Consider the following 22,715-nt stretch of genomic DNA (forward strand, 5'->3'; position numbering starts at 1 on the left):
GGCGGAGCGTCGAAAGATCTCTGTGCCATGGTTTCTTATCTGAGTTCGAAGGGCCTTAAAGGACTTGGTAATTTTCATCCCCTTTGGTCCCTCTGAACGGACCCTGTCTCTGAACCGATCAAAGATCCAATGTCCAAAAGGCATGTGTAATAGAACTACTGTCATTAAAAGGAGGCGACACGCTAGCTTCACACATCTCCAAATTAAAGTAAGTCCTCTCCATGGCTGGGCCTGAGCTTTCCAGTCATAATCAAGGCTTTGATATGCCACCATCCTGAATTGCAAAAAAAAAAAAAAAAAAAAAATACAATTCAACTTGGAAATTATAATACACGTATTATATACCTGTATGTTCACCTTTTAACAGATCAACTACATGTATTTAAATGTAATTTGTCGTAAAAACATGTAAAAGGATTTTGTCAAAAACCTATCAGTATTTTTTCATGTATGCATCACATTCATATGTATTGGTTATAATTTTAGTTGAGTAATTTATGATAAACGTAATGAATTCAACAATTTTTCTATCGTCAACCTCCCTTATCCCTAATCACCAGTAAATAAGATTTATATCTCACAAAATATTGAATGCGCAAATCCATGTTCTATAGACAAACGATTTCTAAAGCTAGACAATCTACTGACAAATAAGTTGAGAAAACAAGGGTATCGATAAAAGTTAACATTTAGTAACCTCTATGGTTGATCAATTACCTTGTCGGTTAATACAATCTATCATTTAATAAAATGCTGACTGGCATTTTAGGTCATTTTCACTCTGAATTGTATACATTTAAAAATTACGATTTCCCGATATTGACGATGAACACACAGCGGATGTGAACATTCACTAGGGGATGCTTACTCCTCCATAACACCTGATCCCACCTCTGCTGTTTTAGAGGTGCACGTTTGCTCTGATTTTTCCTGTTTCAGTTTACTTGATAACTGTTCGTTATTTTCATATTTCATATTTCATTCCATTAATGGTAAGTAAAATCAATGCTTAAAACAATAAATTCCCCTGTTTGAATTAAAAAAAAACAATATGAACCCAAAAAATGAAGCATATATTGATATGTATTTTTTGACTAATATTGATTTGAAAATGTCATAAATAACAAATCTCTGAAATAAAAGAAATTGAAATTTTCTTCGGTGCTTAGATACATGACTTTGTATTGCTTTGTTTATAATTCTGTACAAAATGTTGCACAGCTTTTTAACCCTATGGCAAAATCTTATAAAATTCCCTCACTATACCTGGTTTATCATTACCAAGGTTACCACTTAAAATCATTATCTATGAGGAATATTGCTGATTTCTGAAAAAAAGGTTGTTTTTTGTGACTTATCCTTAAGTACCGTTCGTTATCTCTATCTTTTATTGGGCAAATTTGCTGTGTATATAAAAACTGTGCACGCTTGCGAATACAATATTAAATATCACAACAGGTACTTGACGTAACTTATTTTTCTTACATAAAAAATAAGCCCATACCTTATACCGGTGATACAGTCATGTATTTAAGGAATCACTGTCTAGTTAGTGTAGTATGCCAGGGCATTAGCGATAGTGGGAAACATGGGTTAATTTGCATAACGGGCGAATATTTCCATTTCATTGTGAAATGAAATTGTAGATTTAGACTTTAATAATGTAGACTTATATATTTAAATTACACGAGAACTTCCATGCCAATTTCAATAGTCCTCGCCCACTGACGTCAAACACAAAGGCAGCCGCACGAGATTTACATGCATATTTGGCCTCCTTAGCGTCAGACACAGAGACAGATGCGCACGAGATTTGGGCCCCCTTAGCTCCTGACCTATCGACGTGCCTAATTAACATTCCGGCAGAATAATCAAGAAATCAACTCCCCCTAACTTTCAAAGAGTTATCACAGAGAAAAAAAAATTAGAAATGGAAATATTATTAGTTAAAGTCAAGTGCCTGTGAATATCACCAAAAAAAAATCAATTATTCTACAAAGTCGTAGAAAAAGGAAAACATTTTTAAAATTAAGATACCATCATACCAAGTATCTAAATATTGAATACGGAAATAAACATTTCACATTTGACCGCTTATGATAATAAATGTATAATTTAATCAATAAAGTGAAATATATATTAAAAATCCATTCAAAATCCTTCCATCCAAGTCTTCCCTTTTCCTTTACCCTCTCCTTCTATTGAAATAAAATGGTATGTGCAATAAAATTCTTACCTTTGAACAAAGTTTTATGAAGTCCTTAATTCCTTTGCAAAATGCTATAACGATATACGGTTTACGAGAATGTATAAGTAGGTTCACAAAATAGAACGAAACGACACAAATTAGGTCAATGTCCTCTTACCTAGATAAAAAAAAATCTACGCATTTTATTAACAGATTATATAAGAACATTATTTTTTTTCTCCTCTTACAAAACCCATCTAAATTCAATTATTTTTATAAGTATTATGTCATTTTCTCTCTAAATCATTATAAATTCTTTATTTTGATAAATTAATTTAATAAAAATGCTTTTTAAAAGAAAGATTCAAATAATGGTTATTTCCATTCTTATGTCAATATGATATATCCAGGTGAACTTGAGGGTCAAGATAACAGTCTAGCAGACTTCTGTATCATATTAGGATATCTTATTTGAAAAATACGTTATCTAACTACCAAGCTTTATGATAACAGGATCACTAACTTTTCAAATGACTACTCGTACTTATCGTACCTTACTTATTTATTGACTGTGTCCAACGTGGTTAATCACCACTGAAGGCAATTTACAATTTTTTGAAGGCGCGAAGCCAAGGGGGAGCAGAACAAAATATCCTTTATCTAGTAAAAATATACTATGGTATCAAGTATTATTATCGACGGATGTTAACCGTATTTTTTCATAATTATACATATTGGGGCATCACCCCTCTCACACCCACTTTCTCGGTGGATCCCATTTGTACCTGCGTCTGACTCATCTTACAAGTTCAGTAAAACGTCTTTCATTGATTCTAAGACATAAGTTGGATCGATTCACTACCGCGACCAAACCCGGATGTGATAATGTAATATTGTGTAAACAACACGGTAAAATCCACAGGAATTTTAGGTAAATATTTCTATCGCTTCAGAGCTCAGATTCCTGTTCACTGTTTCTTAAAAACTGTAGACCTTACTATATCTCTAAAGCAGTGATTCGAGCTTGTGACCTAATTTAATTTGACATAGATTGTGTAACTCTTGAAATATAGTCATGCAATTTGCTGATTAATCTTTTTCATTAGGTCTACATGCTAAACAGCACAGACTAATACTTAAAACATTTATTGGAAGGACGATTTTTCTGAATTTCTCAAGGATACGGGCTTATCTATAGAGGTAGGATATTGACTGTGTATGCCGAAAAGTTTTTCAATCAATGAATATTTTTCTTAAATATACATAATAAATAAAATAAGTTCACTAGACCGCACCAACGAGGTGTGGGTCGATTATGCGACGACACGTTAATGCGATGACGATATGAAGCGAAAGGGCAATAACGATGAAGCGTTGTTGCGAGAGCGCAATGACGATGATGGGCAGCGACAATGCGATGACTACGATAAATTGAAAGCGCAGTAGCAATATAAAACGACGACGATGGCACGATACGATGAAATGATGTTCGCTTTATCGTTCTATTGCTCTTCACATTGTCGATACATCGCTCTATTACTCTGTCGCGTCATTGCGCCTTTTTTCCTAGTCATCGCGCTATCGACCCTTAAATGCCCGATGATGCGATAGTAAACTACTTGGCTCTATGCGGATTCCATTTAATATTATTCAAACCAATTTACCATGTTTACTGTACATATATATCTTTTTCTACCCACAGCTCCTGAAGTTTTCTTAGAAAGTAACTGTATTCATAAATACAATATATATACATATAACGAGTAAAAAAAATCAACAAATCATGTATCACTTTTATTATGCACTATTTCTTTTCCTTCTAAGGCAATAAAATATGAATATGATAAATTTTGATTTGTTTGCCTAACAATAAAATGATTAATGGCAGATTCCTGTGTGTCCGTGACTGATGGACTCCAGCACACAAACAAAGGAGGAAAAATAAGGTGTTTATCTTTATTTTGTTTGTTTCATAAAATTTTAGCATTAGCAATAATCCGTATTTTTAACTTTTTATAGATGAAGTAGATAAAGACAGAAGAAGGTCACGTAAGACGGTACTACAGTAGCGGTGGAATTACGTGTCACAAAATATTTACAGAATTACAGATGTAGTTTTTCTTCAGTGAATTTTATTGTTATATATACAGCTGATACATCATTACTGAAATATCCACCATTCACTTATAATATAATTCATCATTTCTTATTCTCTAGTTTAAAAATATAATACGAGGAAAATGGTGGACATTTTCTTGTACAGGTACATGTAGATTAATTTAATATCAGTTTCTCGATTAATTGAAACTTCGTAAATCTCTCTCTCTTTCTCATATATATTAATTAATATATGATTAACATTTACAGAATTTTTGTAACAAGTTACTGAGCCATGCAGCCTTTTAAGGGACACCATGCATATGTTCAATGGATCTTCCCATGTAACCATAACACCAGGTATTTGAATACAATATTTTGTTATTAAAAAATGCATGATACTGTTGAAGAGTACGTATTTCATTGACCAGCGTTTTCCAAAAATTCCCCCTCAATTTAAAAGTTACAAGGCGATCTTAGAAAGAAAAAAAAATGAATTAGATAATGTAAATTTCCTCCTGTTTTGCTTGCTTGTAAACTGAAGAGTTGTCTATATTGTTTTTCTGGTTGCCCCCCCCCTTTCTTTCAAAAAGGATACTTTTTAATATAGTTATTAAACATGGCTGTGTTTAATGTGACACTAACACTATGTATTTTCAGAGACCGTCCGGGATACTTCGGTTGACGATGTCTTGGTTTTTGTACTCGTTTTTGTCTCAGCTCTGGGGTTAATCTTCATCGTGTGTGGTGCTTACAAAATCAGGGAATGGTACAGGGGACGGAATAGGGGTAAACATTCATAAAACTCCTTGTATTTAGCCTTAAACTATTAAGTCTTACCAGCGTTTATAACACACCTCGTTTTTAGTCTTAAACGTTTAAGTTTTATCTATTGTTCATGTTATGATCCTCCTCCTACAGACATCCCCGATGAGCCTCCTGAACACGCAGACAATCCCCCTCCGTACCCCGGGAAACTGTCCAAATCAGACATCAATTACCTCCCCTCCTATAACTCAGCTGTCCTGATGCCGGTTATTTCGGCGGATACAGGGGGATCCACTGTATCTTCAGGGGATACAAGAACGCACCAGTGGCCCTCAAGTGAGGGAGGGACACTAACAGTTCCTCCGCGGGGAGATAATGTGTGTCAGACAACGTCTACGTCAGAGGAGTCCCGAATGACCTCTCCTGCCAGCCCAGAGGGAGCTGACTACGTACAATCCGATACCGTCCACCCGTCCATAGAAATATCTGACCACGTACAATCCAATATCGTCCACCCATGCATAGAAATATCCGACTACTCCAGTCACCCCTCTACAGACACACCTGACTCCCCCAGCAACTCTTGTTCTCCAGTTGTCTTTACTATGTAGAAAAAAAATAGAAATTTCTGGCCATATCACCCCAAACCTCCCACCACAGACGTTGATACTTTAACTTGTATGCTCCAACCAACAAGGACAAAGTTCGGTTCATTGACTTACATAAGTCATACATTATCTTTACAACTCAGTTCAAAGCAGCAGTGGGCAGACCTATTTATGATATCTTGAATAAAACCTTATTACTGTTTATGTAAAATTATTTTATATAATCATAAATGATAATATAGAAAAGGTATATTAAATTTTATCAACCCTTTTCTTTGAATCCCGAATTTCCTTTTCACTTAAAGGGATTGAGCATCATTTCGTGGACTGTGATTTGTTTGTTAGCCTGCATGGTCCTAAATATATTTATTGTATACCAAAAATATATGTTATAAAAATTCATTCAGATAGTTTTTTTGTTTTAATTAGTTTAAACAGCTCACCTGAGCAGAGTTGCTGAATCTCAAGTGAGCTATTCTGATCAAATTTCGTCAACTTACATTTTCATCAAGATTCTTCTCCAGAACCACTTGGCCACTTTCAACCAACTTGCCACAAAGCATCCTTGGCTAAAGGGATTCAAGTTTGTTCAAACAAAAAGCCACACATCCTTCAAAGGGGTTAATGGCAGTGTTTAAACAAATAACATCATCTTTCAAGAGGTTTCAATCTATTTTCAGAGTACAATCAGTGCAGTGACAGATCAGAGTTTAAAGATCAATTGAGGTCAAGGCCAGATAACTGGTGAAAAGTGCACATTTATTAATTTACAGGCCAGAAAACTAGTGAAAATTAAATTATATCCTGTTTCTTGCAGACATTACCACTTTCTCCCAGCTAGAGTAGATGCATGTCTCGCCATCAATTTTCAGATCATATGTTAAAATTCAAAGAAGCACTTAATTTTTTTTTCTTTGCTATTAGGCCAGTTTTCTTGATTGAGAATAGCTATCACTCAATCAAGCAGCATAATTTCAATTTTTTTTTTTTTAAAGATTTTCAAAACCTGATGATCAGATTATCTCTTAAAATCGTTTATTATGAACTTCAAAAGACGAAAAGAAATCAATTGTTCATGGAATTTAATAAGTAATGGTCACAACCAGCATTGCTTATTCACAAAGATCAACTTTAAAAGCCAACAGACAGGAATTGTATAAAATGCATAAATTAGACAACAATCTTATTCTATCTTCATTATATAGCAAATACAATTAATAATGAAAGTGTCCATGTTTCCCATCTCGCATACAAACTACTGACACAAAATCTCACTTATTCAAGGAAGGGAACTCGACAACAGATCTCAAGGATTCTCACCTGAGGGTGAATTTATACAGACTGCAGCTTAAAAACTCATATCAATGGTTACAAATTGTCCCAAGTATTTACATATCATGTAGAAACATGTAGAAGTGAACTTAAAGCCAATCAAATCAGAAAACAACCTTGCAAAATAAATAACAAACATTGTAATCATTTTTACATATTTTCTCATCCTAAATGTTTCCAGATAAAAAAAAAAAAACTCAGATCTATTTAACATGGTTTAGAATAAATTGCCAGCCTGAGAGTGTAACCTTAGAAGGTGATACTCTAAAGCTTTGTCAATCAAACTCATTAACAGTTTATCATCCTTCAGACTATTGTTAGAGAGGATAGTATTTTAGTTTAAGACATGTACATTACACAGGTACCTGAATTATGACTTATAAGCCAAGAGCTCAATGGAGATAAAACATAGAATACATACTATAATAAAATCACAGAAAAAAAATATGTATATTATACATATAAACTAAAAGGTAAATGTATTGGACGGCATTATTACCAAAACTTACAACAGAAATACTGATAAACTAGTAGAAAAAAGGTACATATAAAACTGGATAATTTAATACAGTGACTCGTAAATTATTACATCTATCACAAATTTGATACACTTAACATGTACTGTGAAATCACAAATTTTCGTTGGGGTTAAATTTTCATTGTTTCTGAGGTATGCAGAGACCCACGAATTCACGACCAACACGAAAAGTGAAATGTTACATACATAACTACTCAACAATTCTTCATCCACGAATTCAAATCCCAACAAACCAAGAGCTTTTTCTCAAACTACGAAAATTTGACCCCTCAAAAATATGTGATTTTACAGTATGTAATTTTAAAGAGAAAGACGGATATGCATCAAAATAAAGGATTTCTTCATTGAATCTTGTTAGCACTGCTATATCAATAGCTTTAAAAATGACATTAAGTAACTTGCTATACAATATCACAGACAGTGCTGCCATCAAGCTAACAACTCAAACATTAATAGGCTTTAAATCAAACTTCCGAACCATTTGCCTTAATTTTTAAATAAACCTTTTCAGTTGTCACTAAGTGAAATGCCCTCCTATGCTCCTATGAATTGTTGTTTTATAATCACTCCTATGAATTGTTGTTTTATAATCACTCCTATGAATTGTTGTTTTATAATCACTCCTATGAATTGTTGTTTTGTAATTGCTCCAACGTATTGTTGTATTATAATCACCAGAAGAGACAGTTTCCAGGAAGAGAAAGACGAGGTAGATCTAATCATGGTTCGAGGGTCACTTTGACACCAAGCCTCGGGCCGTGGGGAAAATCTGACTCTGGTCCTTCTTCGTCTGTTTTAACCTGCAGCAACAGTGAAAAAGATGATAGCAATGTATTTCAAGGTTCTTCATTCTACATCAGAGGTGGTTATTAAATAAATATTTCAAGTTTTCAAAGTCAAATTAAAACATTTGCTAAAAGTATTCAATAATGTCCATATTGAATAAGGTTGTTGTGACAAATTATCCTCATTAATATTATAAATCAACATATGCATGTTCTTACTTTGCAATCCTAGATTCCTTCTTCTTAGATTTCTTATTGCTAAACACAGAGGGAGTTCTGAAAGACAAAGACCTTCAAAGTAATCCACTATGAAACTTAGAAAAATAGTAGACTATTACATTTCTCTTGATACATTGTGGAAATGAAATTAAATTTAGGATTCTGGTGAAACAGAAATTTAAAAGTGAGACTGACTGCTATTTACTGAATAATCAGCTCTAACTTTAACTTACCCTCCCTCAATATCGATGTCTTCTTCATCCATCAGGGCCGCATCCAGCGCCGCCTGAATCTTTGGTGCCACCTGTGGTCCATCGTAATCTCTCGTCGTACGGTTCGGCATGTCCAGATCAATCAGGATAATGTTCTCTCCCTGACAAAAAAAAATTACATGTTCATGATCAGTGTTAAAAGAAAAACATTTAATTAAGGTTTCCATCTGTACAATTCACCCTGTAAAAATGCTATTGAAAAGTTAGTAAATATTCTATAAATTAGATACTTCGGTCTCTTTATCCTAAGGACAACACGAAGGTATTACCTTAAACCTTGGGTGACCTCCCATGGCCCCCGCCACTCTGGCATACTCAGACACTGGTCGTTTATTACCCAGGGCCGACACCGGGCGCTTGGCCATGGTCTGTGCACTGAACAGAGAAAAAAGGAAAACATACCTTACACTGGTTGTGCAGACAATCATCAATTTGTTTTTTCAAAAAGCCTTGAGTAAACATTTTGGATATGCATATACATCTGTAATTTTATGGTGGACAACATTCTACATAATAAATGGTAACTTAAACACTTTATAAAATTCTGTTGGCCAAAGGAATCAGTTCCCATTGTTTGATGTATTCTGTATACATCTGTATTATATAAATTTCCGTCTAACCTTTTGTTGGCCAGAGGAATCAGCTCCCATTGGTCTTCGTCCTCATTGTACCGAGCTCGGTTCTGTAACTTAATCTTCTCCTCAGGAGGGATAAAATTCTCAATGATCAGCATCCTGAAATTATAACATCATATGTTATCAACGCATTTATCACTAAATCAGTATAATAATTAGCACAATTCATGTGTTGTATTTGATTGGTATTTGAAAGAAATGAAAAACTGCTGCCAAGTTTCACATGCCAGAAAGAATGAAACAAGTTTATGACTAAAAGAAGCCTGTGGTCTATAGTGATCGTCATACTCACTTGAGATTGAGGTCTATGTTTTTACTCACTTGAGTTTGTGGACTGTCTATATTTTTCTACTCACTACAGTTTGAGGTCTTTATTCATATTCACTTGAGCTTGAGATCTACATTTACACTCACTTGAGTTTGAGATCCCTTGTTAGCTCCATCTGAGTCTGTTCCAGTTCCTGCCTCTCTTTGGAATGTTCTTCCTGTATATCAGCTATTTCTTGTTTTGTAGCTTGTAGCTTAGCAAACAGCTATAGGGATATGAACAAACATCAATAAATATGATAAAATAAATCTGGATAAAGTTAAGATCATCAGATTTTTTTAATCTCTTCATAAAACCCCTGTTCCTTTCTAACCTTTTTTAATTTCTTGGTTTTGATTTCCACTTCCTGTTGTAAGGACTGGAATCCTTCCTCCATTTCTATTGCCTTCTCTTCTCTCTCCTCCAATTTCTGTTGAATTTCTCTTTCCCTTTTCTAAACACAAACACTAAACAATATTAACATCAAAGCAGTTTGATATGTATAGGTTATGGTTTTACAGCAGGAAGACAAATCTTTGGTAAAATTAAGATACATTAGCTGAACTGAAATACTGTATACAGAGTTTGTTTCATTTTAAATTCGAATAAAAAGATTTTCTTTTTAAGATATAATACCGTTTACTTTGAATTTGTCCTGTTTTAAATTTGCCCACTTCCAACAAGTGCGAAAGGGGCGAAAATTTCCCTGTATACAGTAAGTAAATACATGTATGGGCTACATTATATAACTTGTCTAAACTGCAATTGTAATATACACTTGCACAAGAAAACATTAACAAATAAACAAGAATGTCAGAACTATTTCAAATGATTAATAATCATTGTACAGTTTAATTAACCCCTTGATACCTTCTGGTCGGAGATTTCTCGTCTCCTCTGTTCCAGCGCCCTCTGCTGTTCATTAGTGTGGTCCACAATATTCTTCCCTCCCATCAAAAGTTTGCTTTCCATGGCCTGATAATAGAAAAATTTCACATTTTAAATATTTTCCCAACAGAATATTTTCATCATGGAGTTCAAAAGAAAACAAATTCCCCCAAATTGGAATTTTTCAAAGTAAATTGGAATTTTTCAAAGTCCAAAAGGACATAACTCTGTCAAAAATGGCGCGATTCTATCAAAAACAAAACTTGACCTAGATAGTCATCCGATATATCTGTATACTAAATTTCATTTCAGTATGTGCAATATCTGTGAAGAAAATGAATGGAAACTGCATATAATTGGAATTTTTGTAAGTCCAAGGGGCATAACTCTGTCAAAAATGGCGCGAGCGTATCTAAAACAAAACTTGACCTAGATAGTAATCTGATATATGTGTGTACTAACCCCCTTCCCCGCAGTCACGCATTTTAACGCATATACCCTTTCCTATTTCTAACGCAAAATCACGCATATACCGTTTCCCCGCAATCACGCATTTTCACGCACTTTAAAAAGTTCATTTGATCGTTAATTTAATGCCAATTTACTTATATTTTATACTTGCAAAAATCTCATGAAAGAAGACAAATTATTTTATCATTAAAATATAGCGTCATAATATTATTTACGCTAGACTTTAGAGAAACGTGTACCACGCTAGAAGGTGCTTGCGGGGAAATGGTAAATTTCCTTTTCTATGACGTGAACATTTATTGTATGTTGCATAATAGTCAAGTAAGTTGTAAAGAGTTAAATTTCATTTCAGTATGTGCAATGTCTGCGAAGAAAATGAACGGAAACTGCAAATAATGGGAATTTTTCCAAGTCCAAGGGGTATAACTCTGTCAAAACTGGCGTGAGCGTACCAAAACAGAACATGACCTACATATTCAACTGATATATCTGTATACCAAATTTTATTTCAGTATGTGCAACGGTTGTGAAGAAAATGAAAGGAAACTAAGTGGACCGACAGACAGACTGACCGACAGACAGCAGCAAAGCAATATGCCCACCTTTGAGCCTCCCTTCTTCGAAAGGGGGCATAATTATGGTTGCTTAAATTGTCAACTGACCTTTATTTTAGAAGCTAAAGCATCTCTGGCTTGCTTCTCAGAATTCAGCTTTTCTTCTCTATCATGCACTTCTTCAATTAAACGATCTTTTTCCTAAAGAGAAAAAAAAACAAATCAGTACATTTTTTCTCCTCTTCTCCACACATCACAAAATATTTATCTCTGGATACTCTTGAAAGACAGACTGGTTATTTTCTTTCTCACTGGCTACAGTACATTACATGATTAAAGTAAAATCTTTCTGTAACATAGTCTTGTTACATTACATGCATGTACCTCTTGTAATATGTAATGATTAAAGTACAAACTTCTTGTAACAGAGTCTTGCTAGAGTACATACTTTTTGTAATATGGACTGGTTAGTGTACATACCCTAAAAATATCAACTTGCTCGTGTATATACCTCCCATTTAATTGATTGGATACAATACATATCATCTTATGATAGACTTGTTTCAGTACATACCTCTTGAATTAACATACTCTGATTTATATGTAACAGACCACCAATAACATGGTCAGGTTACGTAACTCCTGTAACATGGTCTGGTTATCTACCTCCTGTAACATGGTCTGGTTATCTACCTCCTGTAACATGGTTATATTATCTACCTCCTGTAACATGGTTACATTATCTACCTCCTGTAACATGGTCTGGTTACCTACCTCCTGTAATACATTATCTACCTTCTGTAACATGGTCTGGTTACATATCTCCTGTAACATGGTCTGGTTATGTACCTCCTATAACAAGGTTACATTATCTACCTCCTGTATCAAGGTTACATTATCTACCTTCTGTAACATGGTCTGGTTACCTACCTCCTGTAATATGGTCTGATTATGTACCTCCTGTAACATGGTTACATTATCTACCTCCTGTAACATGGTTACATTATCTACCTCCTGTAACATGGTCTGGTTACCTTCCTCCTGTAACATGGTTACATTACCTACCTCCTGTAACATGGTTACATTATCTACCTTCTGTAACATGGCCTGGTTACATATATCCTGTAACATGGTCTGGTTATGTACCTTCTGTAACATGGTCTGGTTACATATCTCCTGTAACATGGTCTGGTTACCTACCTCCTGTAACATGGTTATATTATCTACCTCCTGTAACATGGTTACATTATCTACCTCCTGTAACATGGTCTGGTTACCTACCTCTTGTAACATGGTTACATTATCTACCTCCTGTAACATGGTTACATTATCTACCTTCTGTAACATGGTCTGGTTACATATCTCCTGTAACATGGTCTGGTTACATTACCTACCTCCTGTAACATGGTCTGGTTACTGAGGATGGCCTCCTTCTGCTTCTCTAACTTCTCCTGCTGTTCCTTCATGTAGGCTTCTTCATCCCCTTCATCCCCCTCCTCCTCATCACCGGATTCTTCCTCAGATTCACTGATTATCTCCCCTGCAATAAAAAAAAATCATGTCGGCTTTCTAAAATAAAAAAAATTATTTATTATCTTGTTTTGTCATTTTTTTAATGGTATTGTATTCTCCCTGGCATAATCTTGTAGTGTATAATTTATATTTGCATATCCACTGCTCTCTCTCACTATGCACATGTAATCAGAGCTCTCTAGACGCAATTGCTTCTGCTATGATTGCAAATCCTATTTCATACTCATATAGTACAAGCTCTGCTACACTAATTATATGCGTTTAGAAGTATATATATGAAATGTTTTGCAAAAGGAGTAAATATAAGTTTTTAATATTAATATTTGGGGAAAAAAAATTCAGAATTACTTAAAATTGCTGATTTATATCTTTAAAAATTTAATTGTGGTTAATGTTTTGAATTGTATAATAAAACTTTTTAAAAATTGAAGAAAACTGCCATTATTTAATTTTTTTTATCATATTTTTGCATATTTGTACAAAGAACGATAACTCTTCACACTTGGGTGATAAAACATTCATAAAAAGCAAACTCCAAGAACGATTTCAACTCTTAAAAACAAATAGAAAAAATTTAAAAATCATACAGAAAAGCATTCTGGAGTTATAATGATTATTAAAGCATTCTCTTTTTTATCAAAAGGTTAAATTACAGTAGCCTATTGATTTTTGTCAGAGGGTTTCAATAACGCTGATCGATGACGTCACACCTGCATCAAAACAAAAATTAAGAGAATGTGACGACGGCGCAGCTTGTATCTGAAAAACTGTGTTTTAAAAAAGGCTAATACTTTATAAATTGTTTGTAATTTATCAGAGAAAAGGTGCAATGATCAGGTATACTAATATTAAAGCCGTGTGCTTTTCTTTACTGAAGACAACAAGCGACATCCTTATGTAAGCCAGGATTTCCTCTGATATTCTTGACACCATCAAAGAATGCAAATATAAGTAATAAACAACGATTATCTAGTGAACATGGCGTTATGAATAGCAATTGCTCTGCTGGCATATTTTCCATGATGTGCTAGCGCGCATCATGGAATATGCCAGCAGAGCAATTGCTATTCATAACGCCATGTTCACTAAATAATGTTGTTTATTTCTTAAATCTTTACCGTCAGCAGTCTGTCTGTGTCTTCTCTTCTTTTTACCATGCTTCCCTTTTCTTGGTCCTCCCTTCTTCTGCAAATTGGCCTTCAACCTGAATGAAATGAAATTTTTTTTTCATTCAAAAAATGATTTATCTTCCAGATAATCATTTTTACCCCCATAATCCTTTTAAAACATGTACAAAATCATTATATTGATAATAATTATAATGATTACCAAGTCTCTGAAACTTTTTGTATGAGATTTATTTCAATTTAATTGTAAATGTAAAAGACAAAACTTAAAAAAGAAACAAAAAATGTTGTAGGAATTTTAGTACAGAATATCCCAGTAAAACAATGTCATTTTAGTCAAGGACATTTCGAATTTCTTTCTATAACAGCTGACCTTGCGATTTCCTCCTGAAACTCTCTAAGCAGGGCATCTTTTGGATCTTCATTGATCTTTGGTTTGTTCTTGATTGCCTTTGCTCGATTTGCATACCTGTAAAAATGAATTCTTGGGTACTCTTGTAAATTTTACACATTTCTTTTTTATACTTTCTCATGAAAGTTCAATTATACAAGAATTGCACTCTATTGCTGAAGAATTAATAAAAATGTTGTACTGTGTGAACCATAAATAATCTTTCTGAAAATATTTCTTTGGTTTGCTAAGATTTGGTCCTTTTACATGACCTAAATGTAAGTACATGTAAACTCCATATTCGTCAATAAACATTATGAACCCCTCACCTTAATGTGCTGAGTGACTCGTCATAGTTATAACTGGCCGGACCAATGTTAGCCACCATCACAGTTTTAGCATTGCCTCCCAAGGAATCTGCAATTGTTTTTTTTACATGTGGTTTAATTCAAATATCAAATATATAACTTTACTAACAAACTGTGTTTTCTATTGTGCAAAACTAAAACAATCTGATATTTGATCTGTTTAAATACAAGTTTTTGAAATACATAGAATCTTCTGATACTTTACAAAGCTTCTCATCTGGAAGAACTTTGAGTCAACCAATCATAATATTACTATAGTGAAAATTGTAATCAGTAAATATCCCAAACGATGACATTAGGTCCATGCATACCAATTATGCATGCAAAAGGATCAAACGTATTATTTTAATCAAAATGAATTAAAATACGAGTGGGGTCTGGATACTCTTCCAGACAGCTTACCTTGTAGAAGTCGGGTCAGTTTGGCATCTCTGTACGGAATGTGAGTACTTTTACCATCCACCAAGGCAGAAATGACATTGCACAAAGCTGAGAGGGAAAGGTTAATCTTCGTAGCTTCCTTAAGTCTTGTACCCTGGAAAAAAAGGTATTGAATATTAGATCAAGAACTACTGTGGAATCAATTCATGGGGTCCATGTTCATGGGCGATCAAAATTTTGTTGGATTGAGGGTACATAATAAACTTTGGAATAACTTTGAAACAATGTGTGGGAATTTAAATTTGTGGAAAAGGGTGACTACAAATATTGGTCCCCAATGAACAATGATGATCCAACAGTATGCACATCTTTTTGAAGATGTTCTAAATTCCAAGTCTGCTATTTTTTTTTTTAAATTTATGTTTTCTTTTTTAAATGGGGTAGGTTTCACAAACTAGCTGATTCTGTTTAACCATGTTTTTTTTTTCATTTTCTTGTGTGATACATACATTTTTATTGTTTCATTTTCAAGCAAAAAACACAATTTCAGAGTACTTCTTTAATTCACTTCAAACTCCATAATACATGTATGTATCTCCGATCTATCGCAAAGTAAAGCAACATTATAATGTGTACATGTTCTGGAGGGTAAACTCAAAATAAATTTTCTGTTTGGTTGTTTTTACAATCAATCTAACTTGATGCATATCCATCTTAGTTTTCTTTATTTGGCTTATTTTTAAATGCCTGACTGATGTGTTGTGATGTATGGTGAACCATACACCCATAAATAAATAATTTAATTACAGGTACGTAACAAAATCCAGGTGCGTAGCATCGATTTTGAAAGTGGGGGGGCCAGCCACAGAAAATTTTTTTTTTACTTACCTGGAAAATTGCCCAAACTCGAAAATCCTATTTCGGGGGGGGGGGGGGGGGGGGGGGGGGGGGGTAGAAGCAAACTTTTGTCAATAACAATTCCTTTCCATATCCATTTTTTAAGCTTACAATACTATATTCCCTTCATATTACTTTACTATAAAATGGTGGGGGGGCAAACAGCCTTTCAATGAACATTTTCAATAGTAAAAGTATTGTTGGCAAAAAAAGTGGGGGGAGGGCCAGGCCGCCCCTGTTGCTACATCCCTGAAATCGTTAATGCCTATTGCCAGATAAGTTGCTAATACTGAGGGTAATATTACAAATTGGTATTTAAAATACATCTAAAGCAATCAGATTTTAGAATTTATTGAGAAAGAGCAATAATTTCTGTTGGTACATACAGTGGCTCCAGTTTTGGATTGCCTTTCACTTCCTGCCAGATCCACCAGATTCAGACGCCCGACCCGAATGTGGTTCTCCCCTTCCTCATCCTCCTGTAAAACAAAGGCATCATTAATTAATAAAGAAAAGGAATACATGTTAATATATCATGAATTAGAGAACTGCAACAGAGTATCATAGTGCATATTGTACAATTTAATACGTTTAGCTACATTTTCTCTACAGATTTCTATTTATCTATATACAGTGTATATATCTGTGACCGTACCGTGCTGCATTCTATGGTGATGATGAAAATGGCATGAGATCTGGAGCTGTGTTCATTCATGTCTGTGGCTCTAAAAAGACAACAAAATCAACTTAACCTTACAGCATAGACCCATTCAGTCAGTTAAGCAGTACACACAGACTTTAATTTCAATTTTATGAAACATTGTCATTTCTTATATAGCATTTCCCACTTCCCCTAAGCTTTTGGGAGGGGATAAGTAAGTTTAATAGACATGTGTCTATTTAGCACCTAACACATTTACATGTATCTCCCTTCTGATGCTTTATATACCTACCCCACAGCTCTATTCTGGTTCCCGACATTCATCACATGTTCTATTTCCTTCACACTTTTGGTAACAAATGAAGAGAGATCCTGTAAACACAGTAAAAACTTCAATCAAATGGACAAGATTCTCTGTCTCATTTACTCTCAAATTAAGTCTAATAATAATTGCCTTACTATTAATTGATATTTCTTCATGAATAGTATACAATCTAAATTTATTCCTGTATTATGCATCGTCTCAAGCCACGGTCCGGAGTCCGCATATAGCTCTCTCCCAGAATGGGAGAGGATCGTACATTATGGCCATGGTTTGCGACGATGTGTATTATGATGCTCTTTAAAATCCAATAGCTTCTCTCTATTAACTTATATCCCTGTATATAAGTAAGTATATAAGTAAGTTGTCTACCTTTACGTAAACTCCTGTGTCAGGGCGCTCTTTAAGCTCCAGTCGTTTCTTGTGATCTTTGGCTAACAAGTCTCTTATCTCTTCCTGTGAACAATTTTAAAATATCACTTAATAAATGCCCTCATAGATTTTCCATAAAACCTATTCCTTCGACATATCTCTATATGTATGTAAGCATATTACTGAATTATTTCAAAATCTCATTTTAAAATCTTTCCATAATTTTTATTGACCAGTAGTTAATGCTCTTTTGTACCTGATAAATCTCCAGATATGAAGCCCTGATCAAGTATTGTTGATTTTGGGTCCTGGCAATGTGTTGAAAAATATGTTCAAAGGAATTTGGTATAACCCCTCGTAACTCAGGGTCATTCTTTGGACCTTTGGAAAAAGAAAACAATGTAAGTAAATAATAACATTATCAGAAAATGAGTAAACAATCAAATTAATGTTTCACTGCTCAATGAAGTTAGTCTTACGGAAAAATAAAGCATGTACCTACCCTGCATTGTGAATGTTTTGCCTGTGCCTGTTTGTCCGTAGGCAAAGATTGTTCCATTAAATCCCTCAATCACAGACTGTACCAGGTCTCTGAAGGTTTCATCGTATAAATCTCTCTGTTTGGAACTAAAAAAGTAAATATGCTTTAACTTGATAATTCTATTCAATCATAATGAAGTACTAATAAACTGTCATTTTCATAATGTATATTAACTTTGAAAAAATAAGATATTAAAACATTTGAAATCAAAATCTAAAAATAATCACAAAATCCAAATCTGAAAATAATCACAAAAACTTTCTTACTTCCAATCATACACGGCATCAAAGGTGAAAGTTCGGGGAGGTTCAGAGTTCGATCCCTTTGGATTATGGATAACAATGGATCCTTTACTAACGTCCATATCCACAATTCTACAACCAGTTTAGCAAGGAGACAATCAATATCAGAAGTTTTTTGTAATCTATCTAGTATCTATGCCAAATATGGAAAAACATTCTTGACATAGTTATGGATCATGCTCAAACTGATTTTTTGTGTAATAATACAAGGGCAAACATTTCTTCACAGACTTTTACTATATCTTTAACAAACAAGGTTCTTTACCGTTCATGTCCATCCCTAATTTCCTTCTCATCCAAAGGTCTGCATCTCACCACTACCTTCACACACTCCGCATTAGAGCTCGGCTTCAACTTAGACTTCAATAAAAACAAATCATGTATGTGAAACATATATAATACGAAAATTAAAATCAAGATGCATACAATAAGAGTATGACATGAAAGTGCTAAAAAAATCAACTTTCCATAAAAAATCTTCCCTCAATCATATGCAAAGCACGTACCATTTTTGGAGAGGGTTGTTGTTGTACTGTATTCTTTTTCTACCTCTGCTGATCTAAAATCAAAATCAAAGAGTACATATATAACACAGGTCCAGTACATACTTCAAATAGCTACATAGCTAAAATCATCTAGCTTTATTTAGCTACCTCAAGTAACTTTATTATCCCCTCTCAACAGAGTTAGAGGGAATATAGTAATACAATCCTGTCTGCTCGTTTGTGGGTGAATGAAATAATTTTGTGCGATATGGAAGTGATGCATTTTGCATTGGGTTTGATGTTGATGCTGCCTTGATTTATAGGTATGCTCTATGCTAGGGGATGCTCCACCTTGTGGTGCCATTGTAAGTATATGTTTACTTATAGCAAGTGCAGCAAGCAGTGTGCAGTGCTGCTCACAACTGCAAGCTCCTAAAACAAAGCCTGGATAAAAAGAAAATTCAGACTGTGCACATTGATCAAAATGGATTATTTTTCTGCAGTTACCGGTTGTTCCATAACCCTTTGCGAAATGCATCTTGCGGCAAACTATGTTCACACGGTTACAAAAAGTTCCAAGGAAAAAAAAAAACACACTTTGCTTTTAATGGATATATAGCAGATAAATAGTAGATTAAACGTTCCTGATTAAAGTTTGCATTGTTCAGACTTTGATTTGATCGAACAACATGACATCAGACTCTATATGCAGCAAATGGCACATGTGGTTTGACAAGCCCGAACTTAATTAAATCTGAGTAAGTATCTACACTCACCCTAACAGTTGCACTTTAAATATAATATGTTGACAATGCGACCGTTATGGCGAGCACAGATATTTCTTTTGTTATAATTCAGATCAGGCTTGTCATTTAAATGTCAAACCACATGTGCCATTTGATGCGTCTAGACTCTGACGTCACATGATGACTGATGTCACATGATGTCGTATGTAAGCTACATTATTAAAAACAAGCCTGAACAGTGCTGAAAGTAAATGAAGAGCATTTTCGTTTACCATTCATGTTCAACATTTATCCATTAAAGGAGGGTGTCTTAACTTTTAGTTGAACTTTTGCTACAATTCTCGTGAGAACGTAGCTTTAAAAAGTGATGCATTGTGGGTCTAGAGTCACTGAGGAAAAAAAATTCTGATAAATAAATGTGCAGTAGTCCGAATTTTCTCTTCGCCCAGTCGTTGCTTTAAGAGCTGAGCTCGCAGTGACGAGCGTCACTTCGCAACGTTTGCTGTGTGACACTCACTATTATTTATAGTACTATAGGAAATTTTTGAAATAGCAACATCCATGCCAACTTTCCCGATTTAGGCGGGATCCTCCCGATTTTACCCTTTCATCCCGCCTTCCCGATCGGGAGAGAAAAATTGCCCTAATTTCCCGATTTGAAAAAAAAATCACCTTAAAATTTCAGATTTTAAAAGTTTCCCTACCGCTGAATTTTGACAATCGGGATAACAATGTCAGATTTGTATATTCAATGCACATAGATAAGTTTCATTGTTTATTTAACCAGGAGTTATAACTACTAATTAGCCACAGGAAATCTCTTCACGTTTGAACGCACGCAGTTGTCCAGGTACAAGTAGCTTATAGCTTGGGGCAATATTAGGGGATTATCTTGTCAGTTTTAAGGGGTATTCAAGGTAAAACACATACATTAACGTGATAACTGTTAGTCATTTTATTAAAAACATAAATTAAAGACAATAAAATACTAATTAAAACATAAAATCGGAATCCATAGAGATCGTTTTTTGAAAACGAAAGTAGAAAACTATAGGGCTGGGTATTGGCCCGAGATTTCGTATTGCGATATATTGCGAGAATAACGACAAAAGTTAAAAAGAAAAATAAACCTGCCTTGATTTAAAGAATTTATCTGTTTTTATATTGCAGAAAAATAATCATAAACTGACTGAAATCAGCCCTGTTCAGGCTTCGGTTTGGTAAAGCAACATGCAAACGACGTCATGTGACATCAGTCTTATTCGCAGCGAATGTCACGTGCGGTTTGACGAGTCCAATCTAGCCTAAATGAAAACTGGATAAGTATCTGCGCTCGCCCTAACGGTCGCACCGTCAACATATTATTTCATTCAAGAAGTAACTGTTTGGTAACAAATTAACTGTTTCCATATACAGCCCCTTTCAATTTTAAGTTCCCATTTACGAAGATTCTAATTTAAGAAATGTTTGATTTGGTAACTAAATAAAGCTACTTCAGGTAGGCAAAGCTATGTAGGTAATTCAAGCTAGGTAGCTAAAATCTAGTGCTTGTACTGGACATGTAACAAACAAGAGACATTACAAAAAACTGTCACAAAAAAAAGACAATTTACCCCTTTAAATGGAAAGTTCTGTTCAATTATTCGCAAAAAAGATTCTTGAAAGTATCATTGTTTTAAAAAATGCTTAAAATACTTCAAAACAAATCGAAGTCCTGATCGTTCATGCAATGTTTGGAATTTCGTCCGCCATCGCTGTCAAAAATATGCAACGCATGCGTACATTCATTAAAGAGCGCCATCTATTTCTGATCATCATACCCGATCAAAATTTTGTAAAGTAGTCGACACTTCTCTCATAGTGCTAAACTCTTAAATTAAAATCCATTTTTCTGTCCAATTACAAGGTTATATTCTCAATGTCAAAATTTAGAGCCCCAGTTTTCACGAGAATTGGGTTATATATGCAGTCTGGCGAGTACCTCGAAAACTTCTAGATAAAGAAATCAATGTGTCATCTAGACAAACCCACGAAATGAAAACTGTATTTATTAAGCAATGTTACAACGCACTTTGAAAAATTACGCACTTTGAAAAAAAAATTCAAAGTGTGTTATTTAATTGATTACTTTTTGGTGATAAGGTCACTTCAGGACCTGAGATATTGACTTTTTTTTAAACAAAAATATATTTGGGGGTTTTGATAAATGTTATAAAAGGGAAATGGGTCTCTTAGAAAAAATGGAGAGATGACTGTTTAAAATTAATATCATAATTTCGTTTCTTTTCAGAAATTCTTGTCTACTAGTCTGTAATAAGTTCAGTTGATGGAGAAGGGGGGGGGGGGGGCTAAAAGTAAACGACTGAAAGCATCGCATTTTTCTTAAGAAAAAGGGGCGATTTGATTTTTCAATACTATGCATAGGTGTCGGAACCGGGGGGGGGGCTTAGCCCTCCTCGTTTTTTGCAAATATATACATAATATAGGCATTGGAAATTGGGGTTTACCTTTTTTTGTTGGTTAGCCCCCCCCCCCCCCCCACTTTCAATTTTCTTCCGACGCCTATGCTATGAAAATTCTTTCTCTCTCATACGTTAGTAGTATAAACGGTCTGGATGGGGGGTTCAACTGAGTGCACTTTTGGGGCTGGGGTGAGATAGGGGGTTCAACGGAGTGCACTTTTGGGGCTGGGGTGAGATAGGGGGTTCAACGGAGTGCAGCTCCTGGGGGGGGATAGGGGGTTCAACTGAGTGCAGCCCCTGGAGGGGATAGGGGGTTCAACGGAGTGTAGCCCCTGGTGGGGGATAGCTGGGTCAACTCAGTACAACCCTAACCCTAACCCTAGGGGGGGGGGGCTAGGTGGGTTAGTACATAGCCCCTATATGTCCTATACGGGGTGTTTACACTGTGTTTACATTATACACTAT

The 22,715-nt window shown here is 34.7% G+C and overlaps 2 protein-coding genes across 4 annotated transcripts; one reads left to right on the forward strand and one right to left on the reverse strand.

The window, feature by feature from the left end:
• The first annotated feature begins 3,205 nt into the window (after positions 1-3,205).
• LOC134263243 (uncharacterized) lies at positions 3,206-5,817 on the forward strand. 3 transcript variants are annotated; one of them, XM_062745559.1, is made up of 5 exons: positions 3,206-3,388; positions 4,208-4,451; positions 4,571-4,645; positions 4,946-5,074; positions 5,207-5,817. In XM_062745559.1, exons 3-5 carry the CDS (start codon positions 4,603-4,605, stop codon positions 5,662-5,664), a joined length of 630 nt encoding a protein of 209 aa, XP_062601543.1. In that variant the 5' UTR covers positions 3,206-3,388; positions 4,208-4,451; positions 4,571-4,602; the 3' UTR covers positions 5,665-5,817. The 3 variants fall into 3 exon arrangements, with proteins under 3 accessions (XP_062601543.1, XP_062601542.1, XP_062601540.1); XM_062745558.1 differs by having other exon boundaries at positions 3,207-3,388; positions 4,208-4,457; positions 4,556-4,645; XM_062745556.1 differs by having other exon boundaries at positions 3,207-3,388; positions 4,556-4,645.
• A 911-nt stretch (positions 5,818-6,728) lies between these two features.
• Positions 6,729-21,581, reverse strand: LOC134263253 (kinesin-II 95 kDa subunit-like). The gene is made up of 24 exons (XM_062745571.1): positions 21,484-21,581; positions 19,064-19,116; positions 18,823-18,917; positions 18,522-18,629; positions 18,217-18,341; positions 17,971-18,095; positions 17,715-17,798; positions 17,313-17,392; positions 17,015-17,084; positions 16,746-16,838; positions 15,484-15,616; positions 15,043-15,130; positions 14,696-14,791; positions 14,314-14,399; positions 13,057-13,202; positions 11,771-11,863; positions 10,620-10,724; positions 10,084-10,203; positions 9,857-9,975; positions 9,428-9,541; positions 9,077-9,182; positions 8,769-8,908; positions 8,536-8,592; positions 6,729-8,331 (listed from the first exon to the last, which is right to left on the reverse strand). Exons 2-24 carry the CDS (start codon positions 19,064-19,066, stop codon positions 8,265-8,267), a joined length of 2,253 nt encoding a protein of 750 aa, XP_062601555.1. The 5' UTR covers positions 19,067-19,116; positions 21,484-21,581; the 3' UTR covers positions 6,729-8,264.
• Between the last annotated feature and the right edge of the window lie 1,134 nt (positions 21,582-22,715).

This window comes from Saccostrea cucullata, unplaced genomic scaffold (genome assembly GCF_032062105.1).
Source record: "Saccostrea cucullata isolate Sc308-1 unplaced genomic scaffold, CSIRO_AGI_Scuc_v1 ctg1418, whole genome shotgun sequence".
Lineage (NCBI taxonomy): Eukaryota > Metazoa > Mollusca > Bivalvia > Ostreida > Ostreidae > Saccostrea > Saccostrea cuccullata.